At 35.3% G+C, this 18,855-nt stretch overlaps 1 protein-coding gene and 1 long non-coding RNA gene across 2 annotated transcripts in view; one reads left to right on the top strand and one right to left on the bottom strand.

Moving 5' to 3' along the window:
* Nucleotides 1-18,855, bottom strand: part of csmd3b (CUB and Sushi multiple domains 3b) — a 455,685-nt gene that overhangs the window by 223,895 nt on the left and 212,935 nt on the right. Inside the window, exon 7 of the mRNA XM_081376961.1 lies at nt 4,396-4,473. Within this exon, the coding sequence (XP_081233087.1) occupies nt 4,396-4,473 (78 nt within the window). The remainder of the gene's footprint in view (nt 1-4,395; nt 4,474-18,855) is intronic.
* On the top strand, nt 7,917-10,027 carry LOC308697610. Its single transcript, XR_014030958.1, has 3 exons — nt 7,917-8,499; nt 8,963-9,037; nt 9,128-10,027. It is a non-coding gene; the product is annotated as an uncharacterized lncRNA (long non-coding RNA).

The following is an 18,855-nucleotide window of genomic DNA, read 5'->3' on the forward strand; positions in this document are numbered from 1 at the left end:
TCATTCTAAATATAAAAGAATATCAGATTCCACACCACAACTAATAATAACGGCTCAGAGAACAATATCATTGGAATCACTTTCAGAACCATTTTTTTTCCAGATGATGAACGATAAAAGCATTGACAGCCAATCAGAATCCACCCTGATGTAACGAGCGCGAGCGCTTAAAGCAGCAGGCGACAAAACTGCAGCTTAATAAACAGAACGATACCGTGCGTTGATGTGGACGGTCATATAGTTTTCGTTATAGTTATCATTCTTGGTGTGAATGGGCCTTTACACTGTAAGTTGATCTGTTGAATTATCTGTGTTTTTTTTATCCAAGGCTTTTTAAGGTTGGGTAGAATATGCGATCTCTGGCTTCCATGGCTGCAATACGCTGTGTTTTCTGCCAACTGGCAACCCCGAGTGTCGAAATGCTATTGGTTAAATTGGCAGTGGGCGGAGTCACATTTCAAAGTAGAATAACTGGCTGTATTGTTTTTTTTTCTGAGAAACAAGTATGGAACTTGTAACCATGTTGCCTAAATCTCTGCAAGCATGTTATGGTATTTTTATGTTTTAGTACGGTACATTTTTTTAAACAGCAGATTTAAGATATTTTACATATCTTTTTAAATGGACTTTAAATAAAGATGAAATACAGTTAAGCTGAGCTGTTCATAGATTTAGAACGTGACTAAATAAAAGCAAACAAGTGCTCTATGAAGTTACCATAATAACCATAATAATACTTTTTAGGTAAAAATATGTATAAAAATGACAAGGAAAAACAACAATGAAATAGTATTAAATGGCACATTTTAAGTAACAAATATTAGTTGATGTTTTGATTATGAGACAGTGTATTTAAACAGACAGATTAAGGCGCAGGACCGCCAACTTACACTGTAAACCCTAATGTCATTAATAAAGAAATCAAGTTATATTAACTTACCATTGTTAGTTTAACTGCTTCTATTGTTCTAAGCGTCTGCTAAATGAATAAATGTAAATGAAATGTACCATTACTTATAACAACATGTTTTGGCATCATAACTCAAACTGGTGTGTTTAATAAACTTATTTGGCAATGAAATCCTTCTAATAAAATTTTAAGTCTTCAGAACTCAAAATTACAATTTCTGCCTGTAAACAGCGCTGATTGGTAGTAACACAAGGCGGTAAATATCTGGCCTTTGTGAATTTCCGTTACGCAGCAGCTCCGTAAAGTTGAAATGAGTAACCTTGGAGAATGTTAAATTGGTAGGAAGACTTTAAAATATGTATACACATTTGTGTGTGTTTTATATGTTTTATTCCATACTGTACGTTTAGGGTTACAATCAAAGTAACTTGAAATTCCCCTAAAAGGTCAGCGATTGCTTAGTGGACCGTAAACTTTCAATCTTCATTCTATTAACTGCATGATGTCATGGAAAACCAACATTTATATAATATGAACACACTTTGTTCCACACAGAAATTTTACGCCTCAGGCTCATTTGGTTTCTAACACTAGATTCTGAATGCAACAAGGCAAGTTGCATTAACAATGAAGCAAGATGGGCTCTTCTCAGAAGCATGTTTAAAACATATTCCAAAAGCATTAGAGGCGAGTCACTTCTCTTGTCTCCATTTGATATGTAAGCAATAATCCTGAAGTACAGAGTTAAATTTTTTAGGCAATTTTAATAGGGATCTATGAATGACACAGTGCCAGAAGCACTTTAAACCATTATACCCAGCTCTACAGTACATACATAAGAAAAGACCCTCAACCTGAAGGTGTGTCTCACAATACGCTATAAATATAGAGTTTGTGTGCAGGTATCTTTAGTTTTCAAATTCAAAGCTAAACTGCACTGAAAGCAATTTTCAGCATTTCGTTTTTCGCATTTTATTTGCCTGTCTCATGAGTTTGAGAAATGTTTTGCACTTCTGAAAGCACATTTTCACCAGAATGTTTTCAACACTACTGTACATCTAAAGTCCCGAGTAAACTTTATTTTCCGCGTTCTGCTGCGTCTCGAGCACATTCGTGTTCGTACAGCTTTCAAAGTAAACTCAATGCTGATGAGCGCGGATGGATAAGGAGCCCTTAAAGGTACATGGTGATGAAAAAAATATGAGATGGGAGGAAAAAAAATTATTTCTATGCTTTTTTGCGTTTTCTTGCAAATTTTGCATTCCTCTGCCCGCGTAACCACTGCGTTCCCCCTGAGAAACTCTGTGTTCGATCACAAAACCATTGCGTACCCATGCATAAATTTTGCGTTTCCCCGAGAAACTTTGTTCGCTTGCAAAACCTTTGCGTTCCCTCAAGAAACTTTGTTCAATCACAAAACCTTTGTGTTCCCTCAAGAAACTTTGCGTTCACTCACAAAGAATTCAAAAGTGGTGCGAGCGAACGCAAAGTTTCATAGGGGTACGAAAAAAATTTGCGAGAGAATAATTTTTCCTCCCATCTCATATTTTTTTCAATCACAAAACAAAAACGATGCTGTTTTGGATTGCTCTTTACACACTCTTCTTTGACTAACTGCACAGTACATCACAACTGTGCATATCGCCATCTAGTGGACTCTTCTGTCTCAACATTCATCTGTTGTATGCGCACCGATCACCGACAGAAATTAGACCATGGCCGAAGTATACTTAAGGCTTAAAAGGCTTCAAATTACCTCAATAGCTATGACGAGTAAAAGGAAAATGGAAGCATTACAAGCTTCTTCTAACGGAAAATGCCCGCTATAATGGAAGGGTTGCTCACAGTGCATTATTCCCAACAATATGCAAGAAAAATAATGAAATAGTGGATATTTCCCGTGTTTGAAAGCTGCAATCTAGTCTGATAACTTTCACAATGGGTACTAGATTAGAACCGCATGGTGCAAACATTGCTCACTGTGTTGTGTTGTTGACGGACAGAGAAACTGCTGGTTTGGAAATGGCAAGGGAGATTGGTCATGCAAGCAATATCAGCAGATAACGATCCACAAATAAAGCAATGAAAAAAAAAAACTTTAACCGAAATCGAAAAACATGGCACTCACTGACAACACAATTACATTCAACGGAAAATAAGAAGAGCACAAGCAAACCAAACAAAATAAAAGAGTCAATAAAAACAAACATGACGCTGTTGAAGATCATTGCAGGTTTTTATATATTTGGTCAACGGGAGACATGCTGTTGTAGTTTGTGTGACTGTATGCAGATCTTCAGTTCATTTGCTGGACTGTCTTTCAGAAGAAAAAAAAAGTCTATTCTAACCGGATGGCATAAAACAATCTTTCCTTCTCCATTTTACAAGAAAATGTTTCATTATGGGGGTTTCAAACTGGGGCCCAGGAGAGGGCTTCAAAAAATATCCAATAAAAATAAATATAAATACAGAATTACAGTAAATATCACTATAAAAACAGAAGTTTACTATAAACACTACAAACAAGTTTATTTTCAGGGTTATATATACTTAAAATAAAAAAAAAATTCCCTATTTTGTGATTTAGTACAATATAAAAACATAAAATTAAATTGTTTGTATTCATAATATCATATTTACTATTTGTCTTAGTGTAAATGGGTCTTTTTACATGACAACATATCTGCCTTTATATTTAATTTTTTCCATACCATCATATAAATATAATATAATGATATATTTAGAGGCATCAAAACGTTTGAAATCCCCTGATTTAGGGAATCAAAAGAGCTTTTTATATCTACAGGACTGGCTCCATGTTAGCACAACTGTTTTAATAATTGAGTACATACTAAACAGTCATTGAAATAAAAGGCCAATTTTGAATGTTACAGAGACATAGGAGTGCACGCTGGAACATTAAAGTGAAGAAACATGAATTTGAGTTTCATGTCGCTGTCTTGTTTAACCAAATTACGTAATTATGCTTAAGTGAACTATGCTCATAAATGTCTGATGTCTGTTGCATAACATACTTTTTCTATTCTTAAGAAAATCCATAATTGAAATAAATATAACCTCTTAGACCAAAGGGCTTCAGCTGCATGCATATGAAACATATTTGTTTGTGAAAGTAAAACGCGGAGAAGCTAAACCTAACCGGATGCCGATTTTAAAATGAAATTTGCGATCATATCACAAGCCACAAGGTCAATCCCTCGTTATGGGGTACAAATCACAATTTTACGGTAAACTGCCATTCATGCTTTTGAGGAAATAACTCTCAGTGGGGTGTTGAATTAAATGGTCTGGAAACTTCTGCTTGTGAGATTTTCATGGGAACTGAAATTCATCTGTGATTCTGCCGATAAATGCTTATCAGCACGAGATGATCTTGCAATGATCTTACGGTCACTGTTTGCTGCAATCGACTCCAGACGAGTAACACAGATTTACCATAAAATAGTAACAAAGGGTAGACTCACAGATAGAAAACTTGTTGCTGTTGTCTTTGCCAGGGAATAATTTTACTCCTCTAGATTTGAAATCTACAGACCTTTTCACTAGTTAAAGGGGAATAAAGATGAAACAAAAAAACATGAAATCAGGTGAAACAGATTATAAATAAACTTGTCAGCATTGAAAAAATAAACCATCATCAAGCGCATGAGAGAGAAGAGCAGAAAAGTATAGCCGTGTCGACAATTTCCAAAGTGCTCTGCAAACAGAAAATATGGGCATGTGTTGAATAATAAAATGAAAAAGTGAGATTAATAAAGGAGTGGCGGGGGACAGGACTTCTGTTCAGTTGTCAACCTTAGACAAGGGGAAGATTTCAGCTTGTGCTGCATGTCTACGCCACTGGATGTGAAGCAGACTTTGTCAAATGCCTCTCGGAAGTGTTTAGGCCACAAACGTCTGCCAAGGTATTCCTACGGGAGGAAAGTGGCTGTTTGACATGCATGCAGAGACAAATGGCACGGTCCTTAGGGCTAATCCAGACGAGCATGTAGCCCAGCATGTCAAAGGTCAAACAGAAGTCTTGTTGGGAATGTAAAACCTATTAATAATAATAATAATAATTATATTAACTAGTCCACTCTGAATATTTGAAAACATCGTGGAAAATGCTTTCTCTGCATTAATGCATCTTTTTCCCTTTGTAAATAGTCATTAAATCAGCTAACTAATAAATGCTTAATGAATGCAAAGCAACACAAACAATTCCTGGTCGTCACATTATGGGAACACGGACCTGAAAATGAACCCTGGTGATGTGATGTGACAGTGACTAGAACTCGGGAACAGGGACGAAATCATTTCCATAAATGATGTTATATCGGAGAGATTTTCTGTCAGTAAATTCTTCTGTAAGTAATATTTTGAACACATTGAACTATAGCAAAAGCAATTTTACACTTTAAAACGGCATCTGTGATATTTTTGGCATTGGGATTTATGAATATTCCTAGAAAACAACTGTGTTTCCCATAACAGAGCAGTACATTTGTGTCCTGAAGTGGATGACGCAGGAAAAAGAGAACATGGTAGAGCTCTTGACTTTGTGTAAACCTGAGGTGTAGTCTTAGAGAGGCCATGCAAGTGCACATTCAACAGCTTCCTAAAGAGATTGCATTTTTGTTGAAAAGGGGCCTAAATTTGAGAGTTCAGACAGCCTATGAATATGAATGAAATACGATGTTTGCCCACCCTTACATAATCTTAAACATCCACACGATCTTATTCCTTAATGACAAAGATTTGACCTTTGACAAGTACGAACACAGCAAACATTCAGATATGTGTTCTGACCCAGAGAGAGCAGTTATGAAACAGCTTCACAAACAATCTTTTTAGCCACACAGTCATTATTTCTGTCTTACAATAATTGAAATTATCACAAAGGCAGTGGGATAAAGGTTTATAGCTGGGATATAAACAATTATGTCTATGGTACAGCGATAAATAATAGAGTAAATCACCTTTTGAAAGTAACTTGGAGCTTCAATTAAAGATTGTATCAATTACATCGTTACACCAGTAGATGGCAACAAGTGACCGTTAAAAAATGTATACTCATTGAATCATGCATGCAAGAGATTCATTCAAAAACGCTGATTCGTCCAGTAATGAAACAAGTGAAGTATATTTGTAGGTGAGTCATTGAATTAAAAAAAATAAAATAGTTCATAGTTGTCTTTTCAGAATTATGATCTCTATTAAAATAATAATAATAATAATAATAATTGTGATCCTCAATCTAATCAGAATCAGCTCTATATCAAAAAGTCAGAAGTAGCAGATCAAAAACATGTATTATAGCCACTCTGCACTAGTTATTATACAGCTGATCCTGGCCCATTAACATCTCCTGGATTTAAAACGACCAATCTTGTTGCTTCCTGAGATGTATAATCATTTCAAAGTACAAAGAACATCATAATTAAAGGAATGGTCTGGGTACAATACTGTACGTTTTATAGATAGTATTGGAGGCATAATGCTGCTAGACACAGAATATAACAATCTTTTTATTTTTCTTTAAAAGTTCACAATCAAATCACAGTTGCAGCAACACCAGTATCCAGAAGGTTGAAATGCATGCTGCAAGTTTAGGATGAATTACTAAGTAAAAGATCCTGTATATTCTTTGAGCTATAAAGTTTACGGTAAACCAAGTCTAGAATAAACCAACAATTTAGAGGTGGTAATACATGTAAACAGCAACTTTGTGGTATTCTTGCATGTAAAATATGCATGCATATACAGTATAAGTCACCGAAGTAGATTGAATTCAACTTTACACAGATACAGTAAGTTATTCAATCACACAATAGTCATATGCGAACATGTATAATACATAGCTACTCACCAGAATTATGGTGATGGCGACAGATTACTGTTTTGAAAACGAAAGCCATTTGTCATAGGATATTATCACAAATGATATTGCAGCAAATCTTTCAATCACTTTAGACATCTTAAGTAATTTGCGCATCGCTTCTTGAGCATCACAAATGGCACAAAATGTTATACGCCATCAATAAAGCTATTGATGCTATTCTAAAATAGCAGTAAGTTATTCAATCACACTACACTGTAAAAACTAAAGGAGCCTCAAGTATCCTGTTGGATACTCAAGGAACTTCAAAATGTAATTTTGGTGCCTCAAAGCTCTTTTTCCTATAGTAGGGTTACTGGAGGAGCATTGACAATCTTTGAGGTTCTTGCTGGAACTTATGGGATCCTTTAAGCACTTTGTATTTACTTCAGAGGTTCTGGAGTCACCTTTTCATTACCATGAGACCTCGAAGTGCTTTGGGGGAAAATAGAGGAACTTAAATGCGATAAAAGGGTTATTGGAAGATCTTTTAACATTTAAGTGGTTCCTCTCAGATCTCTTATGTTAAAGCCAGCATCTGGAGGAACCCAATGGTTCAGTGAGGCCCGAATTAGATTATTATTCTATTATTATTATTATCCTATTATTATTATTATTATAGGCTACTTAAGTTTGATTCAGTATACATACCCAGGTGAAAAAGACGTACTATTAAATGTATTAAAAATGTACTTGAGTGTGTTTTTAGTAGACCTACAATACAAATATAGCCTACTTTAATGCATTTTTATTATTATTATTATTAGGCAAGTTTGATTCAGTATACATACCCAGGTGAAAAAGATGTACTATTAAATGTATTAAAAATGTACTTGAGTGTGTTTTTAGTAGACCTACAATACAAATATACTTTAATGCATTTTTAATACATTTAACAGTAACTATAGTCTTTTTCACTTGGGTAGCTTACATATATTTAGTATAGGCCTATTTTATTAAGTCATTTAAACCTTAAACAACAACACTAAATAATAATAATATTATATGAAGAAGAAGAAGCAGGAGGAGAAAAGTATTATTCTGTCACGAAACTGCTGCTATTCCTCTGCTGTCGTCGCTTCAGTGATCCTCGCGCGCAACAAAGCTCAGCTGATCGACGTCATCAGGAAAGTAACGGCTCCTCTCATCAAAGCTTCCGCCGTTTATTCGGCTCTCCATTACAAGGTTTGTAAACTCGCCAAATAAATATAAATACAGAGTCTACTCACTATATATTTAAACACACATATATAAACTAAATTTATTATACATTACTACGTTTTTACAGTGTTTACCACTCGTTTATTGCACAGTATCTGGTATGAAGGTTTTAGCCGCGATGCTAACTACGTTGATCTAATGAACAAATGGAAATGATTGACTTATTGTCTTAAATTGATTTAGTCATTCAATTCAACATATTTTGTACAACTGTGTCTTCAAATTGCTGATATAGCCTAACTAATTTAGAAAATTCTCTGATTTTTGGCGTTTGTTATGAATAACAAAAACAGGTTATAGTTTGGTCTGTTTTTGTTTAGCCTAACTTTACTACAGGTGCCCTCATTCTCTCAAATACCATTTTAAAGCCATTTACTGGTCAATAAATATTATGTTGTGAATAATCATCTTTGTTCTTTTGTTTCCCCAGAACAACCATTACATTTCTAAAATAATCTGAACATTTCAGTGGCAACATTGAATTACAGTAAGTTACCTGCACCACATGCAGTACTTTATTACTATGAACTTTCTCTGTGTAAATTGTATTGTTTGACTGTGTACTTGTGTTTTTTAATCAGTTACTCTCTGAAAATCTTTTCTCATGATCTCAAATCTCATTCATGTTACTCAGAAAAATAATATCACAGGTTTGATTCACAAAAAATGCAATAGACATTTTAACTCTGAATTATAACTTCAAGTTTAGTCTTTTTCGACAAAAAAAATAAATAAATAGGAAAAAGCAATTAGGCTTCAGAAGACTTGCAACACAACCCATAACACATGAGTTGTGAACTCATTGATTATTTTTAGGATCTTTTCTGGGACATTTTTGGAGCTTAACCATTTTTACATAAATTGTTGCATTGAATTGAACTAGACAAGTGTGCAAAAGAATGGTTTCATGAATGATTTACACAATTGTTTTCTGCTTGTGTTTCATGCAGTGTCAACGATCGGTGACTGGGGTTGCATTATGCCTGAGATCTGCTTTTGGGTTCCACAGACAGAAAGTCAAACAGGTTTGGAACGTCACAAGGCTGAGGAAATTATTTAAATTTCACAACTATCACTTTAATAACATTACTAACAGTAAATTTTGTACTTTGCAGGGATCTCGGTAAGCTGAAATACAAGTTTGATCAAGAATAAAAATCCTCCTGTAGACCTGAAAATCATCGAAGTGCCTGGACCATCCACCAGAAAAGAGGCAAAACAAACGGAAAACGATGCTGTACCTTTTCACTTTTCTAACTCGTTAAGTACCTCACACCAACTTGGTCCCATAGTGACATTTCTGACCACAAACAAAATTGCTGATCGTGTGAATTCATATTGAAATGACTGAATTCACCAGTGAACATTCACAGAACAACAGATCATTTTACTGCACCTTAACTCTGTTTCGGGTCGAAGCCTCTACTTCTACTTCCTCTATCTTGTTTCATGAGAATACTCAACAACCATTTATGAACACTGTTGATTCAAGTCACACATTTAAGCTTTTCAAAAGCCATAGTGTACATTACAGTCTCCAGTCTAACGGCATCCCAGACTTCAACATTTTATGATTCAAAATAGCTGAATAACTAACCATCAGAGATTTCAGTATAGAGATAAAGGTTACAGCACAATTAGTGTATATTAGCACTGTTGTTTGTTTTTGGCATCTGATAGAGCTTTTGGACTTGGAAACAGTGATGTCAGACTAACCATCGGACTGAAACACAAATGTTTTAAAGTTAAGTATGATGGACATTTTTTAATTAGTTCAAATGTAATTTTTTTACATTGATTTATTTAGTGGAACATATGTGTTTCCATGCATTTTGTTGAGATGTCTTTTCTTGTTTATCTATTGTATATACATGGTTGATTATTCATGTTGCTTATGTATACTATTTTTTTGTGTAGTCATTGATATTAATCTGTAGTTAGCTTTTTTCCCCATGTGCATGGAAGTGTATGTATAAAAATGAATATCAAATATGTAATAAACAATTCTTATTTTGTATTTGGTTCAATTTGTTTATTATAATAGAAGTCAAAGGTAACCATAGTAACAACATGAAATTAAATATAAAAAAAAAAAATGAAATTTGGTTCCTGGAGGCACCCAAAGTGGTTCCACACAGTGCCTAATATAAGAGTTCCTCAGGAAACCTGTGTGGTTCCTCAGAGAACTGCCCCTTTTTAAAGGGTGCCTAGAGGATCTACAGACGGTTCCGCCGGTGTGGCGAAGTGAAGAACCCCAAAAGGTTCCTCCAGGCACCTTTTATTTTTACAGTGTATGGTCATATACGAACATGTATAATACACATTTTCAAAGAGATTTAATGTATTCTTATTTATTTTATTTTTTTTTAAACTGAGGGATTGAATTTATACTGAGTTGAATTTATATACTGTATGTAATCAACAGCATTATGCCAGAATTATGCTAGTCACCCATAAGTACTTCCTGAAGTTGACATGTATATATATAAAACATTTTTTTTATTTTTTATTTTACTAAACTGAATATCTGGAGGACGCAGGTTCAGAATGGCGGGTGATTAATACACCCACAGTATCCGGTTGAAAATGGAATCATTCTATCAACACCTAATGGAACCTCACTTTCATTATTGAGCATCCATTAACCACCCACTGGATCAGCATATCACCATAAATAAATAAAAACCAATGAAAAACGTATTTCGGAAAAAGCACTAGAAGATTTCAACATGAACTTGTTTAGCATTCATTTGAATACGCTATTGACATAGGAATGCCTAGATCCAATTATTCTGTGGATGGAAATTTGCTCTGGCACCTATTTCTACTTAAAAGGTTTATGCTGAATAAATCATCTGACGTGAGACCTGCAAATGAGATGCTCTGCAAGTGACAAAACATTAAAACTGAGGATAGGACTGTTGACCTTAACCATTGACATAACATTAAACCACTTTTTAAAGGTACATTAAAACACACTGAAATTAAACATAATGCTAATTGCGGTAATACTTACTTTTTACTTTTAAGCTAATTACTTTTTAGCTTAAACCTTAAACTTCAGTTATGATCGCATTCGTTTTGAGCTGCGACAAATCATCCCTTAACAGTGCTGAGACATTCTATCATTATAAACGTGAGTAGAAACACTGACATTAAATCATAATGCATATGATTAATTCAAAATTTTGGCAGAAATAGCTACTCACCAGAATTATGGTGATGGCGACAGATTACTGTTTTGAAACCGAAAGCCATTTGTCATAGGATATTATCACAAATGATATTTCAGCATATCTTTCAATCACTTTAGACATCTCAAGTAATTTGCTTATCGCTTCTTGAGCATCGTAAATGGCACAAAATGTTATACGCCATCAATAAAGCTAAGATCAGACTATAAATGCACCAGACAACCCATTAAAACACAATCTCATTCATTGTAATTCACACCCAACAGCTTGGATGCAACATCAGCAACCTGTATTGGCAAATGCACATAAATACAGTATATCCGAACGCACTGTAAAAATAAGCTGTTCTACGCATCCCCAAATATGCATCCATATATAAAGACCAGGCTTTCCACAATTACTGTCTATTACCTGTCAAACCAAACTTTCCTCAAATTATTATTTATGCCACCGAACTGACATTTTACATCTATAATTAGTCATTTAACATTTTCCCGAGCCTCCACATGTGTGACAAAGGCATTTCGACACCTATTCGGGCTTAGATCGCTTTTCAAACACTAATTAATTTAAAAAGCGAGCAGCTGTCAGCAGCTAACCAAGGTCAACATATCCAGGGTTTCTTGGAAATGACTGCTCCACTGAGCTGCACAGTACAAATCAAATCTTCCAATCCTACAAGGAGCTTATCAACTCAAAGAACCTACTTTTGATGGGTTCGAAGGTTTTGTTATTGAAAACAGTTGTTTTTCTTGTTGATGCACAGTTCTGCACAATCACACCTTCACCTGTTGGTTCCACTAGAGTTAAGCTAAGATTTCAAAACACAATTAACAATCAAAACTCCCACTGAAAGTGCATTCAATCCGCTTTGCCTTTAATTTGATATCTTCCAGGTATCTTTGATGCGATCTCAGGCATGTCCTTGCATTGCCACCTTATCTCCCTGCCGAGTCCCTTGGCAAACTATCCCCATGTCCATCTAGTCAAGGATAGATTACAGTAATTGTTTTCCGCCCTGGATGTCAGATTATTAGCTGAACCAAAGTCAAGAGTGGATCCTGTGCACCATTTGTTATCAGAAAGGAAATAGTGATACTATCATATTTCCCTGCCATAACACTGACCTTCACCTTCTCACTCTCAGGCATCATTACATAACATCTCAGTTATGGCAATGCCGGTTTAGCATCTGATTCGTTTGTCCTTGTAAATCTTACTTAAATGCAAATTACAGTTCCTTGATCTGCTTGATTATGCTTTTCATTAAAGCGGTTACTTCACACCTGGCAAAATGAGTTTTTTAATAAAACTTGTCTACCTATAGAAAGACATTTAAAATCGATACCTTCAGCAAAACGCCGTCGCATACAGGTAAAAAAGCTGTTGCCATAGTGATACATTTTTACCATAATGCGTTTTAAAGAGTACACTATAATTAATCTTACAATAACTTTTTAGTTAATAACCCTCTGCCGATCCGACTGTCCGTGGACAGGGATACAAAAATGTACAATCTGTAGTTTTCATGAAAGCTGTCAAAAGACGCATTTTGCTTCATCCAGCGGACATTTGTGATCACATAAACGGGAATTTCTCTGTCTAGGTAACACAGAGAAAGAGTAAATGTTCTGTTTCACGCACTTCCGACATTGTAACAATACAAAACAGATTGAAAAGTTACACTTTAAACAACTGCCCCTAATAAAACCATTAAGATAAATGATGAACAGAGGAGAAGTATAATGATACTTGAGGAAAATTACTGCTTTCTGGCCATTACTTCATCTAAAAGCCTTCCTGAGTGAATTCTGACATAATTCTTGGTTAAATCTCGTCTGCTGAGACCAAATGCGCCACTCTTGTCTAGGAGTAATGGCAACACTGAGAGCTATTAGAGTTATGGATATATTTCTCTCCTGGGGATGTTTCCCCTTTAAAGACTTATACACCCCTACGGACTCGAACGCTTACCAAATCTCTGCATTATCAATATGTGACCCTGGATCACAAAACCAGTCACAAGCTGTGGTTGCCATGGGAACACAAGCTATGACCAGAGAATGGCCTTATTGACCCCTTTAAGCAGAAAACTCAATCACAATAAAATGTGTTTTTCACAGTTCTTGTATTTACAGTTACTGAAGAAATTCAAGTAAGCGAGAAGAAAACTGTAAATGACCTACAAGGTGAGATAAATACTGCTTATGTTCTTAAATTGTGCAGTTTGGTGAGCCACTGTAGCTTAAGGGCAACTTTGGTTATTACTTCTGCTTCTGTGAATAAGCTGTACAAAAAAGAACCTTCTGTGTGCCCTTAGGTTGCTTAAATATGAGTAAACATTAATAAACACGACCAGTAAAGAAGATACTAGCTTGAGCTTTTGTGTTGGCTATGATGTTGGCTATGATAACCATATCAAGCATCGCCCTGTCCAACGAATTATGTATGGTATAAATATAAATGAATAATCACCCAACAGTTAAAGCATGTTTTTATTTTCCCTCTTTAAAAAATCATTCATATTATCTGATTTCCAGCTGTTCTTCTAAATTATTCTGTTTAGAGAGCCTCTTCATGGTTATTTAGCCTGGTTAACAATTAGGCCGCAATGTTCTTGTAGCCAATATAACTAGATATAAAATGACTGTTTTCAGGACATTTTCTTTCCACTTAGCAACAACTCACCCATTTTCGAGCAGAAGGGAAGGGGAAATTCAGCTCTGCCATTTATTTCAATGGACTGTTTGCACTGGTTTTATCATCTTTATTTTTCAAAACAGAAGTATTTCCTGTTAATGTGCAAGGCATATGATATATAATAGAGAATAATATGATATATGAGAATAATATGATAAAGTTTGCATCATCAAGCAAAATTGGTTCCAAGCATTTTTTGAACAAAAGTCAATAGAAAATTATGTTTGAAAAAAATAATAATCCTAAAACTCAATAATTAACTGAATAAACTTAATTATAAAATGTAATTAACTAGAAAACAGTTTGAATGGAGACTCCACCTTAAGCCCTTTAGATGATTAAAATTCAGTGTTTGAATTAAGTTTGCTTTTATCTTTTTGACGTTTTTTCTCTTGTTTTAAGAATAAACACGAAAATTTAGTGAATGAGGTAAAAATACAATAATTTACTTAGATATTCTTGAACAAGTCTCAATGTCTTTGATTTTTTTGAATCACTTTATTTCAATAGTCCACTTAGACATCCTACTATAACTATAAATAACTTTGCAACTACATGTCAACTAACTCTCATTCGAGCATTAGTAGACTGTATGTTTAATATCTGCTAACACTTTATTCTAATGCTCCTCAACAGACATTATACTGACTATCAATCCTACATGTCAACTTTTTCTACTACTACCTAGTGTGTTGAGAGTTGAGTGTTAGTTGACATGTAGTTGCAAAGTTACTTATAGTTAGTAGAATGTCTAAAGTGGACTATCGAAATAAAGCATAATGTTTTTTTAATGTTCAGTGTTTAGTATAAAACCATAACTAGAATATTTGAGGAATATCAACACACTGCTGTCTTGCGTGCATCGTACAGATGGTGATGGGCAGTTTGGCACTGAAATATGCAGTAAGATTTTCTGGGATTTCACTCTGTTGCCTAAAACTGACACAATGTTTCAACTCCATGTCAAGTTGCTTTTGCCTAAAGCTTAATTCCCAGGCACAGATCCAAAAAGACACTGAAGCCAGAGTCTGAGTCTGAATTCTTTTGTTTTGTATATAGGCCTAGAGAGATGTTCTGTCAAGCCCTACTGACACACTTACAGTACAATTCTGACAATGTGATATTGTTTGTTTTATCATGTTGTTACACTGATAAGAAGTATCGACAACTTTGATCTCCATATTAGATTAATTTTACATTTCCAATTCTCTAAAGGCCACATTGCTCAAACAAGCATAGCATAATGTTCAAAGTGTTTGACATTTAGAGGACATTTTAACCGCCCATCTTAAGCAGAGCAGGCAGTGGTGTGGAGCATACAGACTGTTTGCTGGAGTTTCGGTAGCTCTAATGACATTACGTTAAGGAAATTCTTGAGGAATCGTGTCTGACAGAGACCTAGCGGAGTCCAGCCAAATAATTACGCCCCCCAGGCGAATTGTGAATCCGGTATGAACATGCTTCCACAATTTTGCTCCAAGTTTGAAGGGAGTAGCAGGAGTGACCATCAAAGGAGGACTATATTAGATGTGGCAGATCCACTCCAGGAAAGGCATGACTGGCCACAAATGGATTCTATTTCTAACTGACCTACTCTTAACAGTGAGCAAAAAGTGTTGCGAAGTGCTTGCTGTGTCATCAGAAAGATACAAGACTAAGTTTGGTAGAAGAACTCCATTTGCACATTTGCAATTCTTATGGCGTTATGAAAGCTGTCTTCCTTGGCCCTTTGCCAAACTCTTTGCCCTAGTTTACATGATGTATCTTCGATTATTCTTCATTATCATCCTCACCTCTAAGTGACTTGGGCTCGAAGGAGAAGTGCGCTTTGCCAATTTGACACCACTACCATCTGTACATGCAAACTCCTGTGTTTATTTAGATGCTTTGGGGGTTGAATGATGTCTTTTCTTTTTTTTTTCTTAACACAATAAGGCATTTCATTCTTGCGAGATGCACTCATGTTCTCGCTGCACACGGAAACAAGCTCTCTGAGTACCAGCAGCAGCTGCCAAAAAATAATAAAATAAACTGCATTATTTTATGTAGAATTCAGAAACCCTAGCTATTAGCGACACCGGTGGCCGTTAGGTGAACTGCAGCCAGCAACTTTTTTCTCGCACACACCTAACATACATGACACTGAATGTGATTCGATGCCCTGATATACTTGCGACAAAGTTATTATTCGTTCTTTGCTTAGAAGTAAAAAGAAGTTGTAAATACCTGTGCAGCGAAATGCAGTTAACGAACATCCAGACTCTGCTGAGAGCGACGTTTAGATGAATATGTAAGTATGTGCTGTGCACTTTCCTCTCAATAACATAATAAACAAAACAAAAAGGACAGCGTGAGAAAACGGTAGTTAAGAAAGCATCTGATCGTAGTGATGTGGATGTTTGCACCAGCTGTTTACTGGCATCATGTTGACAGATGAGGTAATTAAAATTACATTGTTATGATAGTTTGATTATAAAGTATATTTGAGACTGTAGACTATATAGATCTAAGTCTATAATTTGAATTAATTCCTTTTCTTAGCATGACACATTGACATTACAGTACAGAATAGCTCTTTCAGCATTATCCCGAACATTGTATAAGCATTTATTTAATGTGCCACAGAACTGAAGAGAGGATCTTGGAAGTGCACGTAAACTTCACATCCTTTGGTTTTTCCCGGCAAAAACGAGTCCGTCACATACAAATCAGTCTACAGGCTTTCATAGACAACCTACAATCTACATTGTTAAAAGCGCTATATAAATAAATGAAGATGACAACCTAGGGAGTCGTGGAAGGTCTAAGTTTCGTTACAAGCTGTTCTCACATTGATAATACAAAAAGCTATTAATACATGAAAATTCTTACAAATAGCCACTTCAAGAGACACCTTAGGTGACAATACACTATTTATTATAACTAAGAGTTTTGTAACGAGGTTTCTTGCAATTGAGCCCAGGTTTGATCCCGACACAATTTATTATTTAACATTTAAAAATGATTTAAACAGTTTAATATACTATATGGTATGCCAATTAATTGATGACACTAAATGGCATTCAATGCACATATCCATATTTGACAACAAAAGCCCCGAAATAAGGAGAATTATAGTGTCAAACAAACATTGACTTTATAGGCTTTAGATAGATCAAGGTTGGGCAAAATTTCTGAATCAAAGAATCGGCTCCCTTTCAATCCATGAGTCTTAATTTTAATTAAATTGTCTACAAGCCACAGAAAGTTCAAATGGAATTTGTATTTTTTGCCGTCTGAAGGAATTGGGTGTTTTATAAAGTCTGTATTTATCCTGAATTTTAGGAGAACTACATTTGACCTCCATTTTGCTAAGTTACTGTACTCCTTTAATTGAATAATTTCATTAGTTCAGCTCATGGTCAGAGCTGTAGCGCCTTACTGAGAATTTGATTAAATCTTATGAATGTGAGACCTTTCCTAGTCAGCTTTACTAGCATGCCTTCCAGCTAGCACCACCAAGCCTTTCTGGGTGATCCAGAAAACAGCAGCATGTCTGGACTTCAATCATCCGAAGAACATCAGTGTTACACTCTTTCCACTCGCTGCCCATAGCCGCTCGCATCAAATACTCAAGCCTCTGATTCTGGCATAAAGGATTTACATTCCCTCTCGTTCCCTGAGGTCAGTGAATCAACAATGCCTGGTGGAACCATTACAGTGTGGCACAAGGTCACTTTCAAAAACTCATGGCAATGTTCAGAAAACCTTTCCCAGGAGCATGTGACTAACTAAGATGACCGATACTAAATTTCCCCGTCAATAATATCCAGAATGATATCTAATAGTTTGATTGAAATCTCTCTCAACTAATGCTATAAACTATACAGGGAACCCTCTAATTTGGTACATTGCTATAATATTAGAGTTTAAAATTAACAACAGAGCCCAAACTATTATATTCAACTGCTATTTATTTTCAGATATTATTTTTAAAGTCAAATAAAAACTGAAAAGTTTCTACAGTATACAACTCAGTTGCACATAAGATAGTTTTCATAAGTGCTTGTCTTCATGAAAAATGTGTTCAAACATACATTTAATAACTAACTAACTAACTAACTAACGTTAAGTGACAGTGTTCACAAGCTGTTTTATTGACGTCTTTTTGCGGTTAAAACACCGATTGAGCGATTACATGAGACACACATGTCGGTAAAATGTACTGTATCTTTCAACATACCTTTTGGTGTTCATGAATTTTTTTTCATGCTGTCACTTGTAGTAAAGAGGAAGAGATGACTCTAATAAATCACAATCCGTGTTGCATTTTGTCACATTTAAGAGCATCGAAATGTAAAAACGTCTGTTTTTAAATAATTGGTCGATGGCCGATAGTCAAAATAATTGCTTATATCGGCTGATATCGAGTATTGGCCATTACATCGGTGCATCCCTACAAACTAACTGTACTTTTTTCTTTTTCTTCAAAAATAATAAATACAATATTTCTGGACTTACACTTGGGCAATTCCACGGAAAACTGTCACATCCATAACGCCAACACAATGCCATGGTATTTAGTTGGCGTTATGGATGTGACAGTTTTGCGCGGAATTGCCCACTTTTGCTCTATCATTATCCTGTTCTCTTAAAACTATAGGTTCTTATTTCTACGTCCCTTTAGATAACAGCGATTTAAAAAATATGCTAAAAATGTATGAATGTTGAATGAGAAACCCTTTTCTTCAATAACAGAAAGAATGACTACAGTAATTTGTGGAGAATCCCCCTTATTTTTTAACGTAAGCGTGGGCAAAGTCATTTGTAAATTGAATGCGTCTGGCTTCCGGTGTGAACCGCTTCCAGTTATGTTTTGCTGTACAAATCAGCTCATTATGCTGCTTGATATTGGTATTTTTCTAATGTATTATTAAATTGTAGCAATTATAAACACACTGGTTTGTAGC

Source organism: Scardinius erythrophthalmus (genome assembly GCF_964197995.2).
Source record: "Scardinius erythrophthalmus genome assembly, chromosome: 10".
Classification (NCBI taxonomy): domain Eukaryota; kingdom Metazoa; phylum Chordata; class Actinopteri; order Cypriniformes; family Leuciscidae; genus Scardinius; species Scardinius erythrophthalmus.